Raw genomic sequence first — 21949 nt, forward strand, 5'->3', positions numbered from 1 at the left:
TTCTTTGTGTTTTGCCAAGCCTAGTCTTGAATGTATTCCCTTGATAGTTTTTGCTCCAGTCTAGTTTCAGGTTTTTGTTGTATTTTTACCAAGCTCTATTTTTTGGTTTCTCTCTAGTTTTTGTTTTTGTTTCTCTAGCTTAAGTTCCTATTTTTCTTTAAGATAAGTTAAATTCTGGATATATTCTCTAAAACCAATTAAGTCTGTATTTACCCAGCAAAGCAAGACAGGTCAGTAAAGTCTGCATTAACTCCAATAACTTATTACTCAGTTATAGAGAATAATCTTTTTATTATCTCAGTAATGAAAGTAAAAGGTTACCTCCTACTACTAAATCTCCTTGCCTTTTAAGACCAAATGTGATGTAGTATTTAAATAAAGAGCTAAACGTCTGGTCTCTCAGCCCATATATGAGAGAACTTAGACATCTTGGTAAAATCATAAACACTAAAAAACAAAAATACATTATGTGTAACAAAGTCATATAATCAATATACAAATAAATTGCATCTTGGATTACACCGATTAAAATGGATGCAGCACAGAGACCCAGCTGTATTAGATGTAACAGAACAGTCTTGTTGGCTTTTTTGGCTGATGCCTTATCACAGGAGGCTGATCTAACCACAGCTGCTATAGAGACATAAGTAAAGATAATAACAAAACACACCAACACAAAAAATACACAAGTGAAGTCTAAATCCAGATTCTTATATATCCGCAGTCTGAAGAGAGTAGTTCTTGAGCAGAACAAAGGCATTGCTGTGTTTGTAGTATCAATGGAATAGAAAATAATCAACTCAGACAAGCAATGAATCAAACCCATCATCCAAACAACACCAATGGCCATGTTAGTTCTTCTGTAACTGGTGATTTCTGCATGTCTGAGAGGGATGCAGATGGCCACATACCTCTCCAGTGACATCAAAGCCAAATTTAGTAAGGCAACCTGATAGAGAGCTTGTGCTGCCGTGAGAAGAGTGAGACAGACATTTTTCATAATAGTAATCCTACTAACAGCAGATACAACACATGGGGTCACACACAAGGCAGCCTTCACTGGTGCATCTCAATCCACCAGCAGTACAGTCTGAGTGAGGTTCGATTTAGATTCGATAAAATTAGGCATATTCATAAAAGTAAGACATGAAGACGTTGACCACAGGCACACTGGTATAGCAACAAAACTGCAATCTACATTGTCCTTGTAACCACAAATCTCCAGGCTAGTGTGTTGTTGAAGGCACAGTGAGAGAAAGATCAGAGATCTGTCAGAGCCTCACACTTTAAATATTGTTAAGCTAATCATTATGTCACAATGTACGTACTGAAGTAGCTGCTTTGTGTGTGTTTACTTTGTCCTCAGAAGTTGACAAAACCTTCCTTTGGGGATATTTGGGGACATCCTTAATTGGAATATCAATTCATAAATTAAGTAAATAATTTTTTAACCTGTTATTTTCAGATTAAAAAAGTTAAAAGCCCAATATCTTGGACAATATCAATTCAGAGAGGGGGGAAAAAATACAAGAAAACTGTTCTCTGTAACTGTAACTCAAAAGTAGGCATGGGGCCGCAGCCGTGGTGATGTTTTTGTACTACAGCCCGATTGAGAATGTGATATATATATATATATATATATATAAATGTTTTTATAAAACAGCTTTATAAAAGTGAATCTAATATTAATGAATTTGCTGTCTAATGAAAATTATTCTGTTCAAAATGTGGCCATTTATTCTGTATATTTCTTCTCTGCCAAGAATCAAGAGCTTATGCTCAGAAAAAAGGTATAAAAGCTATCACTGGGAATGTACCCTTTCAAAAGATATTAATAAGTACCATATAGGTACTAATATGTACATTTTATGTACTTATATGTACCGTTAAGGTACTAATATGCACCTGAATAAGGTACAAAGGTGTACTTTTTGAAAGGGTATTGTCCCAGTGACAGCCTTTGTACCTTTTTTTCTGATCTGCATTTCTATATTTAAAATTTTGCCACAAAATTTGAGTGATGTAAATCAAATAACATCATGTCCTTAGTATGGAAGCTTGTTTCCACTATAGAATAATTGTGACTTTTTATCTAACAATTCTGACTTTTTTTTCCCCTTGCAATTAGGAGTTTATATCTCAAACTTCTGAATTTTTCTCAAGTCTTGCAATTTATAATCTCAGAATTGCGAGAAAATAAAGTCAGAATTGTGAGATAAATTGCTTTATTTTATTTTTTAATTTCATGGTAGAAACATTGCATGTATGTGAGTTAAGTGTATTTACATAGACTGTCTATACCCTTCAGGGCTATATATTTTGTAGTCAAAGAACGATATACAATAGAAATTCAGAAGATGAGTTCCTGTGCATTGGTAAACAACAACATATTACATCACAGCTGTGCATTATAAGAGAATATCGTAAATTCTTTTCTCATACACATTAAATTCAATGAGGTTAATGCCTTAATACATTTATCAGTATGCATGTGTGTGTAAATGCAGGGTCTTGATGAATTCACAGTATAGTATGTCCACCTCATAAATCACTACAAAAGCATTTAATCAACATAAATCATAGGGCCAGTTTAAAATGATTGACAGAGTAATAGGTTGTGCAGATGCATTGGAAAGGAGGTACAGTCATGTCAAACAGTATATGGATAAACTCTATTAAGACACGTGGACAAGAAAAAAAACCCCATCAAAACTGAGTTAAAAGATGAAATCAAAAACTGTGCATGTATTGTTACAGACCACTGAGCAATAATCAACTCTAGTATTTGTATGAGATAGTAAAAGGAAGAGCTGTAAAAGATTGCACAAACACATCACTTGAGTTTTTGTTTATGAGCAAATGATGGACATAATGCTATAAAATGCTTTAACTGTTGCATATTTATTAGTCTGATTTTATAGATTTCTAGAAAGATTGGAGTCTCATTTCAGCTATTGTGAATTAATTAGTGTGATGAAAGCAGTTGTCATAATGTATAAGATTAAATGGACAACAAACATTTTACATCCCATATCTGTGGTTACTGCACTGGAAAAACATTGTGACAAGTGTGGTTTAGTGTGATTGTTAAATACATGCTTGAATGATTTTCTAATTTTCCGATCTCCAATATCTCATCAACAGACACAAACATATATTTTACAATTTTAGAGAAATATATTTTTGTATCTTAATAATGAAAGAACATTATCAGCTAAAGCCTTTTAGATAACATTTAAATAGGTTTTACCATCAGTTATATAGTATCTATTTTTCCTCCTCCTAAATGCTTTTTGAGACCAAATGTAAAGTAGTACTTAAATAAACAGCTGAAAGCCTGGTCTCTCAGACCATATATAAGAGGACTTAGACATTTGGGGAAAATCATAAACACTACAAAGCAAAAATACATTACATGTAATGAAGTCATATAGTCAGTATAAACATAAATGACTTCTTGAATAACTCCAACTAAAATGGATGCAGCACAGAGACCCAGCTGTATTAGATGTAACAGAACAGTCTTGTTGGCTTTTTTGGCTGACATTTTATCACAGGAGGCTGATTTAGCCACAGTTGCTATAGAAGCATAAGTAAAGATAATAACAAAACACACCAACACAAAAAATATACATGTAAAAGCTATTTCAAGTTTCTTATATATCTGCAGTCTGAAGAGAGTAGTTCTTGAGCAGAACAAATTCATCACTGTGTTTGTAGTATCAATGGCATAGAAGATAATCATCTCAGACAAGCACTGAATCAAACCCATCGTCCAAACAGCACCAATGGCCATGTTAGTTCTTCTGTAACTGGTGATTTCTGCATGTCTGAGAGGGAAGCAGATGGCCACATACCTCTCCAGTGACATCAAAGCCAGATTTAGTAAGGCAACCTGATAGAGGGATTGTGCTGCCGCAAGAAGGAAGATACAGACATTTTTCAAAATAACAATCCTGCTAACAGCACACACAAATAACACTACACTCATAAAAAGATGGAGTGTGTCAAGCCAAAGCATGTGACCAAACAGAATGTAGCGCGATGCCTCCTTAAAAACAGTCTTTTTCCTCAAGGTGAAGATCATGACCCCATTGACATACAGGAAAATAACACATGTCGTCACACACAAGAATGTTTTCACCGGTGCATCTCGATCTACCAGGGACTTAATCTGAGTGAGGTTAGATGTAGAACCATTAAAAGCAGACATATTCAGAAAAATAAAACATGAAGATGTTGACCACAGATGCTGGTATAGCACACTGACTAATACTGCAATCTACAACGTCCTTGTCTTGTGTACAAATCTCCAGGCTTGCGTGATGTTGTTGAAGGCACAGTGAGAAAGATCAGAGCTCTGTCAGAGCATCACACTTTAAATATTGTTAAACTCATTATTATTTTACGCACGTGTTGAATCCCAGTGGTAGTTTCGTGTATGTGTGTGTGGGAGGAGGTCTGTGTGTGTTTACTTTGTTTACCTTGTTATCTGGTAAAACCCTCCTTTGGGGATTTTTGTTGACATCCTCAATTGGAATTACTATTCATAAATAAAATAGTAAATATTTACCCTGTGACAATCAAGGTATTAACCTGGAGTGTGATTAAACATGAGTTCTCAACTAATAAACCTTTATTTTTTCAGTATTTTAGGACTTTTGTTTTCAGGAAAACTGAGGAAATATATTTAAAGCCTCATGTCTATGAAAATATCAACACAATTATTCCTTTTCTTGAGTTCTGCATATCAATAGCCTTTACTTGTTTACTTGTCATTTTATGTTCAGATTCTGGTTTTATCAGTTTCTGTGTAGACAATATGCTCAAGGTGTTATAATTTTGGTCTTCCAAGGCCACTTGTATAGTACATTAAGCTCTCTAAATTGCTGCTAATTCAACTTTTAAAGTCTGTGTGTATTCAAAATGGACCATATTTCTATTGTTAGCGCACATTACTAAGTGGTGAACAGTTAATCTTTGTAAAGTAATCCACCAAAAAAAAAAATGAGTCTGTCTTCATAATCTTTAGTCAAAATTTACTTCCCTCTAAAATTGTGTTCCTTCTCTGATAGTGTCAGTTTGATGGCTTTGGGCAAAACAACCTTAAAGTCACCATGAAATCAAAATTGACAATTCTTGTTTTTTTTTTTTTTTTTTTTTTTTTTTTTTTTTAAATATGTATTTATTATAAATGTTTTTTCCATGCACATCATTTTTTTTTTTAATTCATGTGCCTTCGTAATCTTTAATCAAAATAACTTCCCTTCCCCCTTGCAATGACGTGATATCTTCTCTAATGATATGTTTTCGGCACAAGGGCGGGACAACCTGTCACTAACATGAGATCACAGCAACAAAATCAAGCCCCACCCTACATTTTTTTTCTTGTTTGAGAAGCCACTTCACTTGGATATACACGGTGCGCCCGAAATCACATACTGTCTAAGTGGAATTTGAATTTACTTCACGACCAATAAAAAAGTATGTTCTATATAGTATGATTTAAATTCAGACGTACTACATCTGCCATGTTGTTACTGTCATGTGACCTACCAGCATCAGTTGCGTTGATTTACTGCCATTCATAAATCCTCTCCCGTGACCTCATGGGATAGTGTCCATCAAATGGTAGTAGTAGGTCATCCGGGTACTTTTCACCTACTGTTTTTGCGAATACTATGAATTCGGACATACTATTCTGTTGGCGTGCTGTTTTTCGCATACTATATAGTAGGGAAGTATTTGATTTCATACACAGTGACAGTGTACATCACAATAGGGAAGAAAAGACTGTTCACAACTTCTGTTTCATTTTAACTTTAACCACTTCCCTCAAAACGGCAGTCTGCTGTGAGCTAGAAATGGTGAAGTTGTGCGCTAAAATTCTGTTTCACTTGGAAATATGATAAATACTTAAAGTCAGTTGCAACTTCCACTTCACACTGACCTTACTGGGTTTCTATGGAGAAGATAAACACTTTCTTTCTGCCAGGTTTCTGATATATTTAAAAAAAAAAAAAAAAAAAAAGAAAGAAAGAAAAAAGAAAAATGCTGATGATAAAAAAAAGTGTAAGAAACTGTTTTGTCCTAGTTATTCTTTACATACAATAAACCATGTATCACAACCAGTAAGACGAGACAAAGACTACATCCACAAGAAGCCAGAGCTTTCCCTATCCGATCTTTTTTTTTTTCCTCGTCGCAAGAAATATCTGCGTACACACGAACATACAATAAAATGTTTGCGTATACATCTAAACGTGTCTCCGTGTGGACGGGCCCAAAGAGTAGTGGATTGATTTGCAGCAATTTTAATCAATGAATACAAAGAAGGTGATCCATAGTGAAGGAACCGTGACAGCTTTGAAACACAAAGACAACACCAAACAAAGACAGAACCAAACTGAGGGTATAAATACACAAGATAATGAGAACTGAACAAGAAACAGGTGGTGAACATAATCAGTAACCAAGGGAACAAATGAGAGAATAATTAGAAAAAAAAACATGATAACCAAGGAAACAGGAACAAAACAGGAAAAAGGAAACTAGGAAAAACGTAATGAAATAAATAAACTTCAAACTAAAAGTCTCTAAATATAAATAACCAAAACTGTGACAACTCTCACACGATTGCATTCACAAATACCAGGCATGTGAACGCAAGATAACATGACAGCGTTTATTGGGTTTCATCTGCGTGCTCTGAGGTGCAAGTCATTTATTATATACAAAAATTATTACAGTGGCTTCTACTGCAGCAACTTTCATTTTTCTTAGTGATATTTAGCACCAGTTTATCAGGAAATTACAATTTTGTTCTCTTCGACTCACTGGATGGAAACAGTGCTTTATTCGCAAATGTTTTATGCGATATTCCAAATTTGTGCACAAGTTAAATTCGCAATTTTGGATGGAAACATAGCTAATGACGCTCAGGATCTGTTGTGCACCAAATCCTCCGACATCATCCTGTAAGTCATCTCTCCTTACTATCTTCACGTGATAAGTGAAATCTGATGTACTGTAATGTAGCCAACCACTGCAGCAAGCCTAACCATGTCCCCGAAATGGCTACTGGAACAAGAAGAAAAAAAAAAAATAGGACATGATTTTGGCGATCAGGAATTGATTGGATTGTTGTTGTTTGCTAATTGCTGTAAGTGTTTTATGTGAGTGACAGGAGGGAGAGATTATTGCCTCCTTCATTTCAATGCACACGTCATCAGAGAAGAGATGTTGTGAGGGGGAGGAGACGTTAATGTTTTTGAATTCAGATTACAAAGGCACATGAATTTAAAACAGAAATAAGATATAAATCATTTATAATAATTACTGCTACATTTATAATAATCATTTATAATAATTACTGCTACATGATGTCAGAGGATTGTCATTTGTGATTTCATGGTGACTTTAAAGGGGACATCAGATGCAAAATTCACTTTTGCATGGTGTTTGGACATAAATGTGTGTTGGCAGTGTGTCTACACAACCACCCTATAATGATAAAAATTCACCCGGTGCTTTTTTTTTAATCCCCACAAATCATAAGCACTTTGTCGGATCAAGCCGTTCACAGATTCCTGGCAAAGTGACGTAAATTTGCACAGGCCCCTCCTACGACTCTTGACGGATACTGCCGTTTTAGCATAGACCCGCCCTGTGTGAGCTGTAAATGGGCTATGCACGTGACATCACCGTCGACCATTATGACCAATGAGTGGCAGCGTTGGTTTTCAGCGTGAATGCCGCGAAAAACACACAAAACACATCCAAAACGGGAAAAAGCTTTGCGACTGACTGTACAGATAGCTTTGACACAAAATCTGAGGTATATTTTTACAGACTGCTGAAAGCTACAGAAAAAAGAAGCAAATAGGTCACTGCAATTTACAGAAACAGCTGGACTCCAGGCAAAGAAACATGTTTCAGTTATCATTTGTGTCAAAATGTTGGATTTTGGTGTAAAATCATACCCTATATATTGTGTTGACAACTCATCAATTAAATATTTACCATCTTATATTCTGCATAATTGGGTGCTTTTAAATAAACACTGACAAAAACTATACAAGTTTTAGATCTGGACGATATGACGACATATATATATAACATTGATATAAATGATCACTCCGATTTATACCTACCTATATTGTAGTTATATAAAGTTTTCACAGGCAGATTTACTTTATGTATTTCCCTGGCGTCGAAATCAGGCACATATAAATGTCAGGAAACACGATTCCTGACTGCCAGGGGCGGCCGTGGCCACCCCGCTCACAACTGCTGTTTCTATCTCATTTTTTCTTGACAAGAATTGCGTTTATTTAAACGCAGAACCGTCTCTTTAAGACCACAAAAAAAAAAAAAAAAAAAAAAAAACGGGAGACTTTTCAGACGCGCACTCCAACTTTGCCTCAGCGCCAGGCGCAAGTCAAACGCGCGCGGAAAGATACAAGTGCCGAATGAGCTTCAGCAGAACAACAGTGAACAGCGAACAGTATAGCTTACGTTAATGTTTCTCAACTGGTGGGTTACAAGGCCGTTTTGAGTGGGTCGCAATGTGTGCAGTCAAAGAAAAAACAACAGACGCAATACTTGTTTTGACGTGTTTTTCTGATGCCACTTTTATATGTAATTTTTTAACGCATAAATAAATGTGAGAATTTTTACTAGAAGATGCTTATTTTGTGTTAATTTATAAAGGACAAACAAAAATGTATCACATTTAAATGCATAAAAAAAATTATTTTACATTCTGGCATTTATGTGCTGTTGACTTCCGCTTCCGTATCTTGCAAATGGGAATTCAAAAAAGAAAAAAATGTTTTCCCTTTGTACTGAGTTTAATTTAGGTATGATAGCTGTTGCAATTATTTATTTTGACAATATAGAAAGTTAAACATTTAGTGTTAACTTTTTCGGTTAGTTTTTGAAACAGACAAACTCAGAATTGTTGAAGAGTTCATTGATTATACATAAAATTCAATGAAGGTTGAATAATCTTTGAACTACAGTACGTAGTTATCTGCATGTCTCATCCCTGAAGATGCAACAAATGGAGAACAAGCTATTGGGGGTTTTGAGAACCAGAACAAGCTGAACACGTTGAAATTTAGCTATACAATTAAGTACAAATTAACTGTATTCAGTTGTGTTGTAGGCACAGTCCAGAACATTATAGTCAGACTCAGACTCATTTTTATGTTGAAATAATAAAGATTTCTGTGCCACCCCAGACTGGTTGCTAGCCCCTGCCTGGCCACCCCTAGGAAAACAATCCTGGCTCCGCCACTGCTGGCTGCATGCCAATATCCATGGATTAGGTTTCTTTTACATGTCATTAGGAACACTTTCGAGCCCAACCTTTAGTATAATCGTTTGTTTTACTCGCGTTTTCGCAGTTTCCCCTATTAAATCCAGTCATGCAGCAGGTTCTTTTGCCACTCAGTCCAGCTGAGGGAGAGCGTTCCGGCGGGAAAGTGACGTCAATGCATACCCTCTATAGACATTCCGCCATTGTTTCACGCCGCGCAGATGTAGACAAGAATGTCTCCTAAGCAACTGAGGCGTTTGGCTATTAAATATAAGAATGAACATAGCAGTCGTCCTTTACTCTCGACATCTGAGCCGCTGAAGACGCAGTGGATTAATTTTGTTTTTGAAGGGAACGCGCCCCCGGATCTACTTATATGCGTTTATATCTGCGCTAAAAAGTTTGTTTTGGTAAAAAGTTCCTGAAGGATGGATCAGTACCTCCAGAAGACGTGAGTAACGTTATAGATTTTTTTTACGAATATTTGCAAATCGCCTTTCCTAATAATGTGCTAGTTAGCAAGTTCCACATCGAATGCAGCTGAAGTTAACACCGCACAGATAAACGCCAACAAACACGTCTGTTGGAATTTGTTGGATCAGGGCGCAGCCTCCGAAATGAGACACAGCTAGTGTGATACCCCTGTCGGCGTCTGTTGCCGTTGGTCGGAGTTTGTTTTCACCCGACTGAACATGTTTAATCAGCGTTTGTTGGGTCGGGGAATGTCTGACCAGTGTAATATGATTTTCCAACAAACGACAACAAACTCTGACGTAATTTGACCTGGCCACGAACCGTTGCCATGACGATGAGCAAGTCTCGCCGATACCAATACCGATGCCTATACATTTATTAATTTCTCTCTCTCTCTCTCTTTTTTTTTTTTTTGGTGATGTTGCAGTTTTCCAAGCACATCACAGTGAGACTAATGAATGTAGGACAGCTTCTTTATTATTACTCTAACTCTAACTTGTTTTTCAGATACAGTAGGTTTATTTACCATGTATACATTTATTTAACATATTTTGTTGTTTTATTAACATTAATGACAAATATAGGCTATGGTCCCTTTAAGACCGAATTCATGAATACTGACACGTATCTTGTTTTCACCCAAATGTTTATGTCCACTTAAGCCATAACCGACTGTATTTATGTGAGATACTCCACACGATGGAGTATCTCAATTTGATGTTTTTTTTTTTTTTTTTTTTTTTTACATCAATTGGACAACAGTGTGTGGACGTCAAATTGACGTCAAAAAATTTACGTCAATTTTATGTTTTTTTTTTTTCGACATCAATTGGACATCAGTGTGTGGACGTCAAATTGACGTGAATTTGACAGTTTTTTTTTTTCGACATTAATTGGACATCAGTGTGTGGACGTCAAATGGATGTCAAGTTTTTGACGTCAATTTGACGTTTTTTTTTCTGACATCAATTGGACATCAGTGTGTGTATGTCAAATTGACATCAAAAAATTGATGTCAATTTGATGGGGTTTTTTTCGACATCAATTGGACATCAGTGTGTGTATGTCAAATTGACATAAAAAAAAATTGATGTCAATTTGATGTTTTTTTTTGGACATCAGTGTGGACGTCAAATTGACGTAAAAACAATGTACGTTTTTACGTCAATTTGTCGTTTTTTTTTTTTTTTCCCGACATCAATTGGACATCAGTGTGTGGATGTCAAATTGATGTCAATTTTTTGGTGGAGCTGGGGAAGCTAACCAACGTCAGTTGGACATCAGTGAATGGATATCAACAATGTCCAACAGCGTTTTTGAAAATCTACTTACCCCACCTTTAAAGCAACTTGTACATCTTAACAGTTTTGTATTATTAGAATGGCAGTGGCTAAATACATTGCATATTGTACTAGGCAGATATGATTTCCATGCGTGTTTTTTATTGTGGCGACTTGCTTGTTGACTTTATCTTGCTGGTGTGGCTTACTTGGAAGAAATACTGAGGATTACAGATCTAGGTGGTTATCCATGCTTGTTTAGAGAGCTTTAATTATTTTGTGGATTGCTACAGTATGTTAGTATGAGTGATGGTGGCTGAAAATCTTGTAATTAATGCTGTAGTTTATAATGTCTTAAAATGAGTGATACAAGTTGTTCCATCTTCATACAGGTGCTGTACAGCAGTCAAATCCAGAATCGTCTGAGGCTGACATCATCAAATACATAAAGAACTATCTCCGATCAGCTCCCGACAGATATGGGGTATGGGACGCCAGAAGGGCCAGACAGCCATTGATCTTTGTTCTCAATCAGAATTAGTGCTGGGCGGTATACCGGTTCATATGGTATACCGGTTTCAATTTCGAGACCGATATGTATTTTTCAAAAACCGCCATACCGGTGCGTGGCTGAAACAGCTGCTGTATCTATTCAGTGGCCATAAAGAGCGCTATGTAGAGTGCATAGAGAGTGGACTTCTATTAACTGCATACCCTTCTTACACTAATGGAAACAACTTTATAACACAACAATAAATAATTCCCAAAACTAACTCTCTTTAATACTGCAAATACCATGGAGAGCCATAAGATTCCCGCGATGCAGAAAACACGGATGAAATCAAGGAATCCAGTCACAAATAGAACTTATAAGCGGAACGTCACAGAATTTGGCAATTTTTTTTATGAATAAATCAAAAGTAGGGCTGTACAATGAATCGGACATCGATACGGACTAGTGTCTGTGAATATTAAAGCTAAAAAAGACTGCTATTGAAATCTGTATGAATGAGCGCCGCATTTTCGTCTACTACGCATACTGAAGCACGAGAGACGCTCGCGACGAGATTTCAGTGTCTGCCGTCTCACTCACTATACATGAACTTCATCTGCAGAGCTGCTCTTAGAGTCACTTTATGAACATTTCACCGTTTAATTTGATAAAACTATCGACATTTGTCTTATCATATACACAGGAAGTAATGGTCTTCACGACCCTGTCAAAATAAAAGTTCGGCAAACTTGAAATAACAGATATATTACTATTTTACAATAGAGTGTACTTCAATTAATATAGATAATAACAATAATAATATTTAAAACAAACTCAACACTTTTCATTGAAATGACAAATTGCACAGTAAAATGTAGCCTACTTATTAATATTATTAATTTAATTAAATAATTAAATTATTTTTAATACATTTTAAACTAAATTGTTAGCTTTATGAACTATTTGATTACATTTTTTTTTTAAATAAATTTTTATTTGTCCTTACAATGTTTATATAATATATTCCCTGTAATCCTGACCGTAAAATATATGCCAAAATAAAGGTCCAGTAAAAAATCATGACATACCGTGAAACCGCCAGAATCTTAAAAGAAACCGTGATACAGATTTTTGGTCAAACCGCCCAGCACAAATCAGTATAGGTGCATTTTTGTTTTTATTTACATTTGTATTATTGATTTGAAGTTTGCTGAATAAAAGTTCTGTCATGACAACTCTGAGTGTTTGGCATGGTAATGGGTATGACAATGTTGATATGTTTGGTCTTGGTGGAATACATCTGCTACGCATCTTTTACTGCTGCTGCTGCTGTTGATTATTGCTGCTGCTGCTGCAGAGCAAGTACGGGATTTGCTACTGCCAATACATACACGACACGCTGCTGTGAGCAAGTAAGACATGCTGCTGCTGTACAATATAGCGTACATGAATTACCCGTAGCAGATCTATACAGGTGGAGGGTTTCTGAAAGCATGCTACACTGCTAAGGCAAATGTATTTGAAGACTGAGCATGCAAGCTCATTGGCTATTAATACAGCAGGAACCAATCATCTGTGTCCTATAGATAATGATGTGATTACGAGCAGTTGAGTTAAGGACCTATTAGCCTACGCATTCAGAGTTTCATGACAGAACTTTGTATTTTTCTTTCATTGCATTGCTTTTGTGTCATTATTTTGGTGGTCGAAAGAATATCAGTGTGTGGATGTCAAATGGACATCAAATTTTTGACGTCAGTTTGATTTGCATTTTTGACCTGTTTTTTGACATCAATTTGATATTTTTTTCAACATCGATTGGACATCACTGTGTGGACGTCAAATGGATGTCAAGTTTTTGACGTCAGTTTGACAGGGTTTTTTTTTTTCGACATCAATTGGACATCAGTGTGTGGACATCAAATTGACGTCTAAAAATTGACGTCAATTTGATGGGGTTTTTTTTCAACATCAGTGCGTGGACGTCAAAAATTTTACGTCGATTTGATGTTTTTTTTTTCAACATCAATTTTACATCAGTGTGTGGATGTCAAATTGACGTCAAGGTTTTGACGTCAATTTGACTTATTTTTTTTTTCAACATCAATTGGACATCAGTGTGTGGATGTCAAAAAATTGACGTCAATTTTATGTTTTTTTTCTCGACATCAATTGGACATAAGTGTGTGGACCTCAAATTGACGTCAAAAAATTGACATCAATTTGATGTTTTTTTTTTTCTACATCAATTGGACACCAGTGTGTGGACGTCAATTTGATGTTTTTTTTTCAACGTCAATTGAAACATCAGTGCTTGGATATTAACAATTTTTGAAAATCTACTTACCCCACCTTTAAAGCAACTTGTACACCTTAACAGTTTTGTATTATTAGAATGGCAGTGGCTAAATGCATTGCATATTGTACTAGGCAGATGTGTATTTCTGTGCATGTTTTTTTTATTGTGGTGACTTGCTTGTTGACTTCATCTTGCTGGTGTGGCTTACTTGGAAGAAATAGTGAGGATTACTGATAGGGGACTGATATCGGGCCCGATACCAAGCTCCTGTACTTGTACTTGTACTTGTAAATAACCCGATACCAAAGACCGATACCTCGCGTGAAGTAACTGACAGAATTTTCCGTGCACAGAGACACCGGCGGCAGCAGCAGAAACAATGTGAGCCTCAGGGGTGTGGAAGTACGTCAAAATTAATGATGACAACCCACACATTGCGAACTGCATGCTTTCAATCACAGTTTTTTATCGATTAGTGAACGCGGGATAGGCGGAATCGCGCTGAATGACACAGACCAGAAGCGCTCTCTCTCGCGTGCGCGCTCTCTCTTTCTTCCGCGCGATCCCAGTTCTCTCAGACAGCACGCGATCAGTTTTCCTCGCGCCTGAATGGTCGAATGCACACATAGTTGTCAAAATGTCCATCGTGTGGAGTATCTCACGTAAATACAGTCGGTTATGGCTTAAGTCGACATAAACATTTGGGTGAAAACAGGATATGTGTCAGTATCCATGGATTCGGTCTTAAAAGGACCGTAGCCTATATTTGTCATTAATGTTAATAAAACAACAAAAGATGCTAAATAAATGTATACATGGTAAATAAACCTACTGTATCTGAAAAACAAGTTTATTTAATTTGTATCTCTATAGTATTTGTTGTCTTGTTTGTAATTTGTTTGTAACTTTCTTTTTATATAACAACAATTATATATATTGGTAATTATGCCCTCTGAAGGTTATTGGACACCGTGAAATTTTTGTTCTTTAAGTTTGTGACAAGCACATAAAAATTATTACTTTTTTCATTAGAGTAATAATAAAGAAGCTGTCCTACATTCATTCGTCTCACTGTGTTGTGCTTGGAAAACTGCAACATCACCAAAAAAAAAAATAAACAAAAAAATAAATGTATAGGCATCGGTATCGGTATCGGCCGAGTACCAGTAAAAAAAGTATCGTACTCGTACTCGGTCCTTAAAAAATGGTATCGGTGCATCCCTAATCATTGACATTGCGAACATGATGGGATATCAACCATCTCATGCACTTCCTGTCCAAAAACTACAATAAATCAGGATTGACTAAAGGTGGGCTACAAATAACAGGTGTGGTGCCGAATTCCTACCCCTGCCAAACTATTACCCCCCTAGTATTGGTAGGTTTAGGATTAGGTGTGGAGGAGGGGTTAGGATTAGGGGTGGGGTTAGGATTAGGCAATCAGATAGCGACTTCAACAAGGGAGTAATAATTTGGCAGGGAGTAGAAATTCGGCAGACAACTGGTCTGACTACGAGCTAAATCGTGGCTATGCACAGTCTACGCATAGAACACGCCAAAGATATGAAACCACCTTGTAATCACTGTTGACTTCGCTTACATGATAGAATATCATACATCTCGCAAGTTATTTTGGCAAAACCAAATGAAAGATTATTTTGGCTAAAAGTGAGTTACTCATAGCCAGACTATATCGGGTCTATAGTTAACCGAGACAGTGAAATGACAGCTATTGCTTGCTGGGTCAGTAAGTATCACAGTTGTAATCATGCCAATACTCGGAGAAACAGGAGTATACTTGTGTGATAGTACTTAATTTACACATATTAGGCTTGCTAAGATCGACTGTGTTACCGGTGTTCAGCCGCAACACTGGTTATATCACTTGCCCACAATGACTGCGGCACCTCCCCCACCGTCGTTTTAATTTTTTTTTTTTATAGTATATAAATTTTGGGAGTTGTATTTTTTATTCCGATTGTAGATATATTCATGAGAATCGATTGGGTCACTCACGCCAGTGCGCCTAAATATTTTTTCACAGTCGCACGCAGTTATTTTCAGGAGCAAATGCGAGTGAAATAGGCGCACATAGAGCCCTGTATAATGAACAATGCATTAAGCCGATTGTCTTATTACAAACTGTGTACATTTTATGTACAGTAACACTACAACAAGGTTTATAAAGGTGTTAATTAATGACTAACAAGTAATTTTCAAATGTATTTTAATGGTTTTTGAGCATTTATAACTGCATAAATAAGAATGGTGAGTTCAATGCAATACCTGCAATAGTATTTACAGCCCAGGTTGATGACCACTGAGTTTTGTGCAGAAAGTGCTTTGACATGGCTTTGAATGTATTTTTGAATGTAAAAAAAGAAGTGTTGTTTGCTCTCCAGATCATGCACACATACACATGCACCAGTTTACATTTCTTTTTTTATGATCAAATAATATATAATATGTTGTATATGTTATATAAAATTGCTGCACAAAGTGCACATTTGTTTAACTTTACAGGATTCCAGCAAAAGCTAGTTTGTAAAGCTAATGTAAAATGATTGACAGTGTAATGGAAACATTTGTCAGTATATATGGATAAATTCAAAATCTATCAGTGAAAAGTAATTCACTCCTCTGCAGCAATCTGAATTGCATATAAAATTCATTCCTATCTACATAATCATGTTGGCAACAAAAAAATGTTTTATTAAGTAGTCAGTAGTAATTGACACCATTTTGTTTTTCTCATTGTTTTACTTTCAAAACACTTTGATGTCACTTATGTTCCATAACTCAGTAGTAACTGTAACTGTATGATATATGGCTGGAAAGAGTGCAAAACATGGACAAATAAAACAACCCTTACAAAACACCTTCTCATATCTGTGGTTACTGCACTGCCAAATTGTGATAAAGGTTTAATGTTTGTTAAATACAAGGTTGCATGATTTGCCAAAGGTCAGTTATTTTTGTATGGTTGATCTCCAATATCTCATTATATAAATATTCTTTTGTATCTTAATAACAAAAGAACATGATCTATTAAAGCCTTTTAGATAACATTTCAACAGGTTTTACCATGATTTTTATAGTATATAGTATTTTTCAGCCGCCTCCTGATATATGTATCTTTGTAATACAACTGTTTTTTCTTTTGAGACCAAATGTAAAGTAGTATTTGAATAAAGAGCTAAAGGCCTGGTCTCTCATGCCATATATAAGAGGACTTAGACATCTTGGAAAAATCATAAACACTACAAAGCAAAAATACATCACATTCAATGAAGTCATATAGTCAGTATAAACATAAATGACTTCTTGAATAACTCCAACTAAAATGGATGCAGCACAGAGACCCAGCTGTATTAGATGCAACAGAACAGTCTTGTTGGCTTTTTTGGCTGACATTTTATCACAGGAGGCTGATTTAGCCACACTTGCTATAGAAGCATAAGAAAAGATAATAACAAAACACACAGATACAAAAAATATACATGTAAAAGCAATTTCAATTTTTTTGTAGAACTGCAGCCTAAAGAGAGTAGTTCTTGAGCAGAACAAATGCATTGCTATGTTGGTATCACTGGAATAAAAGATAATAATCTCAGATAGGGATTGAATCCAGCTTAACATCCAAACAACACCAATGGCCATGTTAGTTCTTCCGTAGGTGGTGATTTCTGCATGTCTGAGAGGGATGCAGATGGCCACATACCTCTCCAGTGACATCAAAGCCAAATTTAATGTAGAGACCTGATAGAGAGCTGTCGCAGCAACAAGAAGTATAAGGCAGACAATTTTCATAACAAAAAGCCTACAAACAGCCAGCACAAACAACAGTACACTCATAACAAGGTTGAGCGTATCGACCCAAAGCATGTGACCAAACAAAATGTAGCGAGATGCCTCCTGAAAAACAGTCTTTTTCCTCAAAGTGAAGATCATGACTCCATTGACATACAGGAAAATAACACATGAGGACACAGACAAAAATGTTTTCAAATCTCGATCCACTGGTGATATAGTCTGAGTGATGTTAGATTTAGAATCATTAAAATCAGACATATTCAATAAAAAAGACAAAAAATGCTGTTATAAAACACTGAATAATACTGCGATCAATAAAGTCTTTGTAACTGCAAATCTCCAGGCTTGTGTCACCTCTGTTGTTGAAGGTACTGAGAATGATCAGAGAGTATCACACTTTAAATATCTGTAAAGCATCTGTCATGAACTACGTATGGAATCCCAGTGGCTGGTTTGTGTGTGTCAAAATGACTGAGAGAAAAAAAAACAAAAAAAAAAAACAGTAACCCTTGGTGTATATTTCACCAATAAGTGCCTGACTAACAGCATCAAGTATCCTATAGCAAATCCCATTGATTTATGATTCCTTGTGCATATGTGTGGAAATATGTCTTGAATTCGTGAAGTTATAAGACAGTCTGTGCATTTACCTCAGACATTTTCCCAGTTAGGCAAAACATTTCTCTGATCTCACAGTTGGGAAAAGCTAATTGCATGAACAGATGGTCAGTTAATGAAATTGATATATATAATATCTCCTTCAATTTGTGTATTAATGGAGTTTAAAGAGTTTTTAATGGAGTGTTAGCCAATTACGGTTGCAAGTTCCATTGTTATCAGCATAGTTTAACGAGTCGTGTTTCCTGAAACCATAGATCCAACAAACATTGGCAACAGCATCGCAAAGTTGTGTGGTTGAAATGACAGGCATTATTTCTGTCATGATCTCGGCCTGTGTTCCACTGGTCTTGTGTGGACTTATTTCCTGTTCTGTGCCATGTTTTGTAGTCCTTTGTAGTTTTTTGTGTTGATTAGTTCAGAGATTATTCCCAGGTATGTCTTGTTTGCTTTTGTGTATTTAAAACTTCTTGTGTTCTTTGCCGAGTCTTGTTCCTACATGGATGTTATGTTTGGTGCGCTCATTCTGTTCCTGGTTCTCTGGTCTTCATGTTTTATTTGTTTTTGTTCATTTTTGTCAATAAAGCTCTAGAAGTGAAGTAAAGTGATGGGACCATAGAATGTAAAAAAAGATGGACGACGCACCTTCACTCTCTTCCATTGTAGTAAATGAAACCACCAGTGTGCCAATATAGCGCTGACATCTTGAGTCATCGAGTCTGCGCATAGTGAACTTGGAGTCCGAGTCTGCGCAGTAGTGAGCGTGAAGTGGAGCCGCGATATCAAGGTCCTGCCCACACTCCCGCAGAATCAGTTAATACTGCAGAACAACACATTATGTCGGTGTGAAATAAACAGTTCTGGAAATGTAGAAATTAAAGTTAAAGCCCCGGTCTCCTCCCGAAGATCCAGAAAAAAGTCTGTTGGTGCTTCAGTGACTACTTAGCTCAGAGAAGCTGTCAATCTCAGCTGTCAATCATGACGTTAAAACCCACACTTTTATAGCATCAAATAACTAACTAAAAACAAACTTATTTAAAGAACGAACACTTTAACTAACATCAGCGTGATAAAAACTGCCTAAAATGACAGAAACCATCTTTGGAAAAAAATAAATAAATAAATTGATGTGTAATTTGACTTTAGTTTGTCTCACGTCCCATTACATTGCAAGGGGAGGGTGGGGTTTATGACCTATACTGCATCCAGCCACCTGGGGGTGATCAAGACGCTTTGGCTTCACTTTTCAGGACTCGTGTGGCTCGCTTGGAAGTGACATGTGAAGGCCAAGTACGGTAGCCCATACTCGGAATTTGTCCTCTGCATTTAACCCATCCAAGTTAGTGCACACACATTAGGAGTAGTGAAGAGTGAACACACACACATTGCAAACCATGAGCGCACCCAGAGCAGTGGGCAGCCATTTTGCTGTGGCGCCCGGGGAGAGATTGGGGGTTAGGTGCCTTGCTCAAGGGCAGCGCAGTCATTTCCTGCCGGCATTGAGAATTGAGCCCGCAGCCTTCGGTTTACCAGCCTGATTCTCTAACCATTAGGCCACTCACTGCATTTGGGTCTAGCTCTCCTTTGTTTTTGGTTTCACCCTGCATTACAAATATGATCTCAAAAGAATTAATTAAAAAAAGTTATTATCCACCACCTGCGTTTATTAACCAGTGTGGTTGAACGACAAATGTGGTTTTGGGAAACAGTCGTGACTAGTTGATTTCTTCAACAATGCATTGTACTATGGTAGTTAAGCAGCGAGTTACGTTGTTGTATGGGAAACACTCCCCTGAGCAGATATAGCCTAATTTTTGCATTCCCATTTGCTCGAATAGCAAAAGAATGCCATGACATTATTCTGAAATTTTTCCTCCACTCCAAATCACTAAACTATGGGAGCTTGTTTCCACCATAAAAAAGAAAAAGGGTAATTGCGGCTATTTATCTCACAATTCTGACTTCTTTCTCACAATTACGAGTTTATAGGCTAGCTCACAATTCGCAATTATAAGAAAATTTCAGAATTGTGAGCTGACTTTTTGTCCTCAGAAATGGACTTTATAACTCGCAATTGTGAGAAAAAAGTCAGAATTGTGAGATAAAAATTCACAATTATCTTTTACATTTTTTTATTCCGTGGCTGAAACAAGCTTCCATACTAAACTCTGTCAACACAACTAGCTGCACAGTCTCTGCTCCGTATCTTAATCCAGAGAAAGCACAAAGAAAGCAATGCAGTGTATGTAAACGCATACAACACATTGAACCTTCCAATATGTCCATAGAAATGTGTTTTGCATTTGATGTAAGTAGATTAAAACAGTGGCCAGTAACATACCTACTGTTTCTGACTTGTTCATTTATATAATGGAAGTAAAAATAACTACACTTTTTAGTGAATAATCAGAATAATGAAAATTGCATGTAAACAGGAGTGAAGAGGTTTGTTCGTGTCATGTAACATCTTACTGCAGTTAAGTCCTATTACTGGAAATAATCGCATTATTGGTGCACATGTAAATGTAGCCATTGTTCTCACGCAGCAAAAAAGTACATTGCGGAGCAAAGAGGACACTGACAATGTGGCAAAAGACAAGACAGATCAGGTTACTTTTGGTATGAAACAAAAGTCTCAGCTTTCAAATGTCGTCAAACATTGAATACCATTTTGGGGCTCTTTAATGTGTTGTGACAGATCGTTGTAGTGCATCAGTTCAAGCAGCATGTGAACTGATCATCTCTTCCTCTTTATTACTAGTTATAGCATGAAATAAACATGAATGAACATCAGAAAGTATTTTGTTTAAACCGTGAAAAGACATCACTACACACAATTTTTGAAGTTCAAGTCCACCGAAGTTAATCTACTAAATCTACTGTTTGGTTTGTTGGACAAAATATTGGCGGATAGCAATGGGGGCACATAATATCGGCATTATGACTGGTAGGATCACCTGTTAAACTTCCAACGAAGAGTGAATTGCTTCATTACAGTCCATGAAAAGGATTCATGCAATGCTGTAGCATTCACTCCATTTTGGAATTACCGTAATTATGAGATTCTGACACTTTAAAACCATACACTTCCTTGAAATACTCGTAATTACAACGTCTTGTAAACTTTGAATTTTCTGAGAGCTCCAACTTGTACCATGTGACCGCTGTACCGCGTGACCGCTGCAGATATATTTTGGCATTGATAGTCTTGCCATATACACAAAATACCAAATTCGAGGATGTGAACAGTGTGTATTTATATATTTTTTCTCTTGTCTAGTGAAAATAACATCACAGGACCAAAGTAGCCTACTGTACTGTTAATATTATGTAAAATTGTTGCAATGCAAGTCGTGTTTGCTTGGCCAAATGTTTTGTACATTTTTTTTTTTTTTTATTTATATTTATAGCGTATACAGGTAAAAGATAATATACAGGTAAAATAATATAGTTTTTGGGTACTTCTTTACTTTCATGGAGGGCCTAAAACTGACTTTTTGCCACACCTGCCAATGGCTGGTGACTTAAGAAAATTTACTGGCCAAAACTATTTTTTTTTTACAAGCCATGAAATATAAACAGGCAGTTATGACACCAATATTTTAGATAGATAAACTATAAGTGAAAATTCACAGTCCTCTATTCCAATT

General features: G+C 36.3%; 2 protein-coding genes and 1 pseudogene across 2 annotated transcripts; all 3 read right to left on the reverse strand.

The window, feature by feature from the left end:
• Window positions 1–292: 292 nt before the first annotated feature.
• Window positions 293–1135, reverse strand: LOC127504328 (odorant receptor 131-2-like; annotated as a pseudogene).
• Window positions 1136–2650: 1515 nt separating this feature from the next.
• On the reverse strand, window positions 2651–4213 carry LOC127504079 (odorant receptor 131-2-like). The gene has a single exon (XM_051878430.1). The coding sequence runs from the start codon at window positions 4211–4213 to the stop codon at window positions 3257–3259; it is 957 nt and encodes a 318-aa protein (XP_051734390.1). The 3' UTR covers window positions 2651–3256.
• Window positions 4214–14529: 10316 nt separating this feature from the next.
• Window positions 14530–20132, reverse strand: LOC127503813 (odorant receptor 131-2-like). Its single transcript, XM_051877927.1, has one exon. It carries the CDS (start codon window positions 17937–17939, stop codon window positions 16980–16982), a length of 960 nt encoding a protein of 319 aa, XP_051733887.1. The 5' UTR covers window positions 17940–20132; the 3' UTR covers window positions 14530–16979.
• Between the last annotated feature and the right edge of the window lie 1817 nt (window positions 20133–21949).

Source organism: Ctenopharyngodon idella, chromosome 21 (assembly GCF_019924925.1).
Source record: "Ctenopharyngodon idella isolate HZGC_01 chromosome 21, HZGC01, whole genome shotgun sequence".
Taxonomy (NCBI): domain Eukaryota; kingdom Metazoa; phylum Chordata; class Actinopteri; order Cypriniformes; family Xenocyprididae; genus Ctenopharyngodon; species Ctenopharyngodon idella.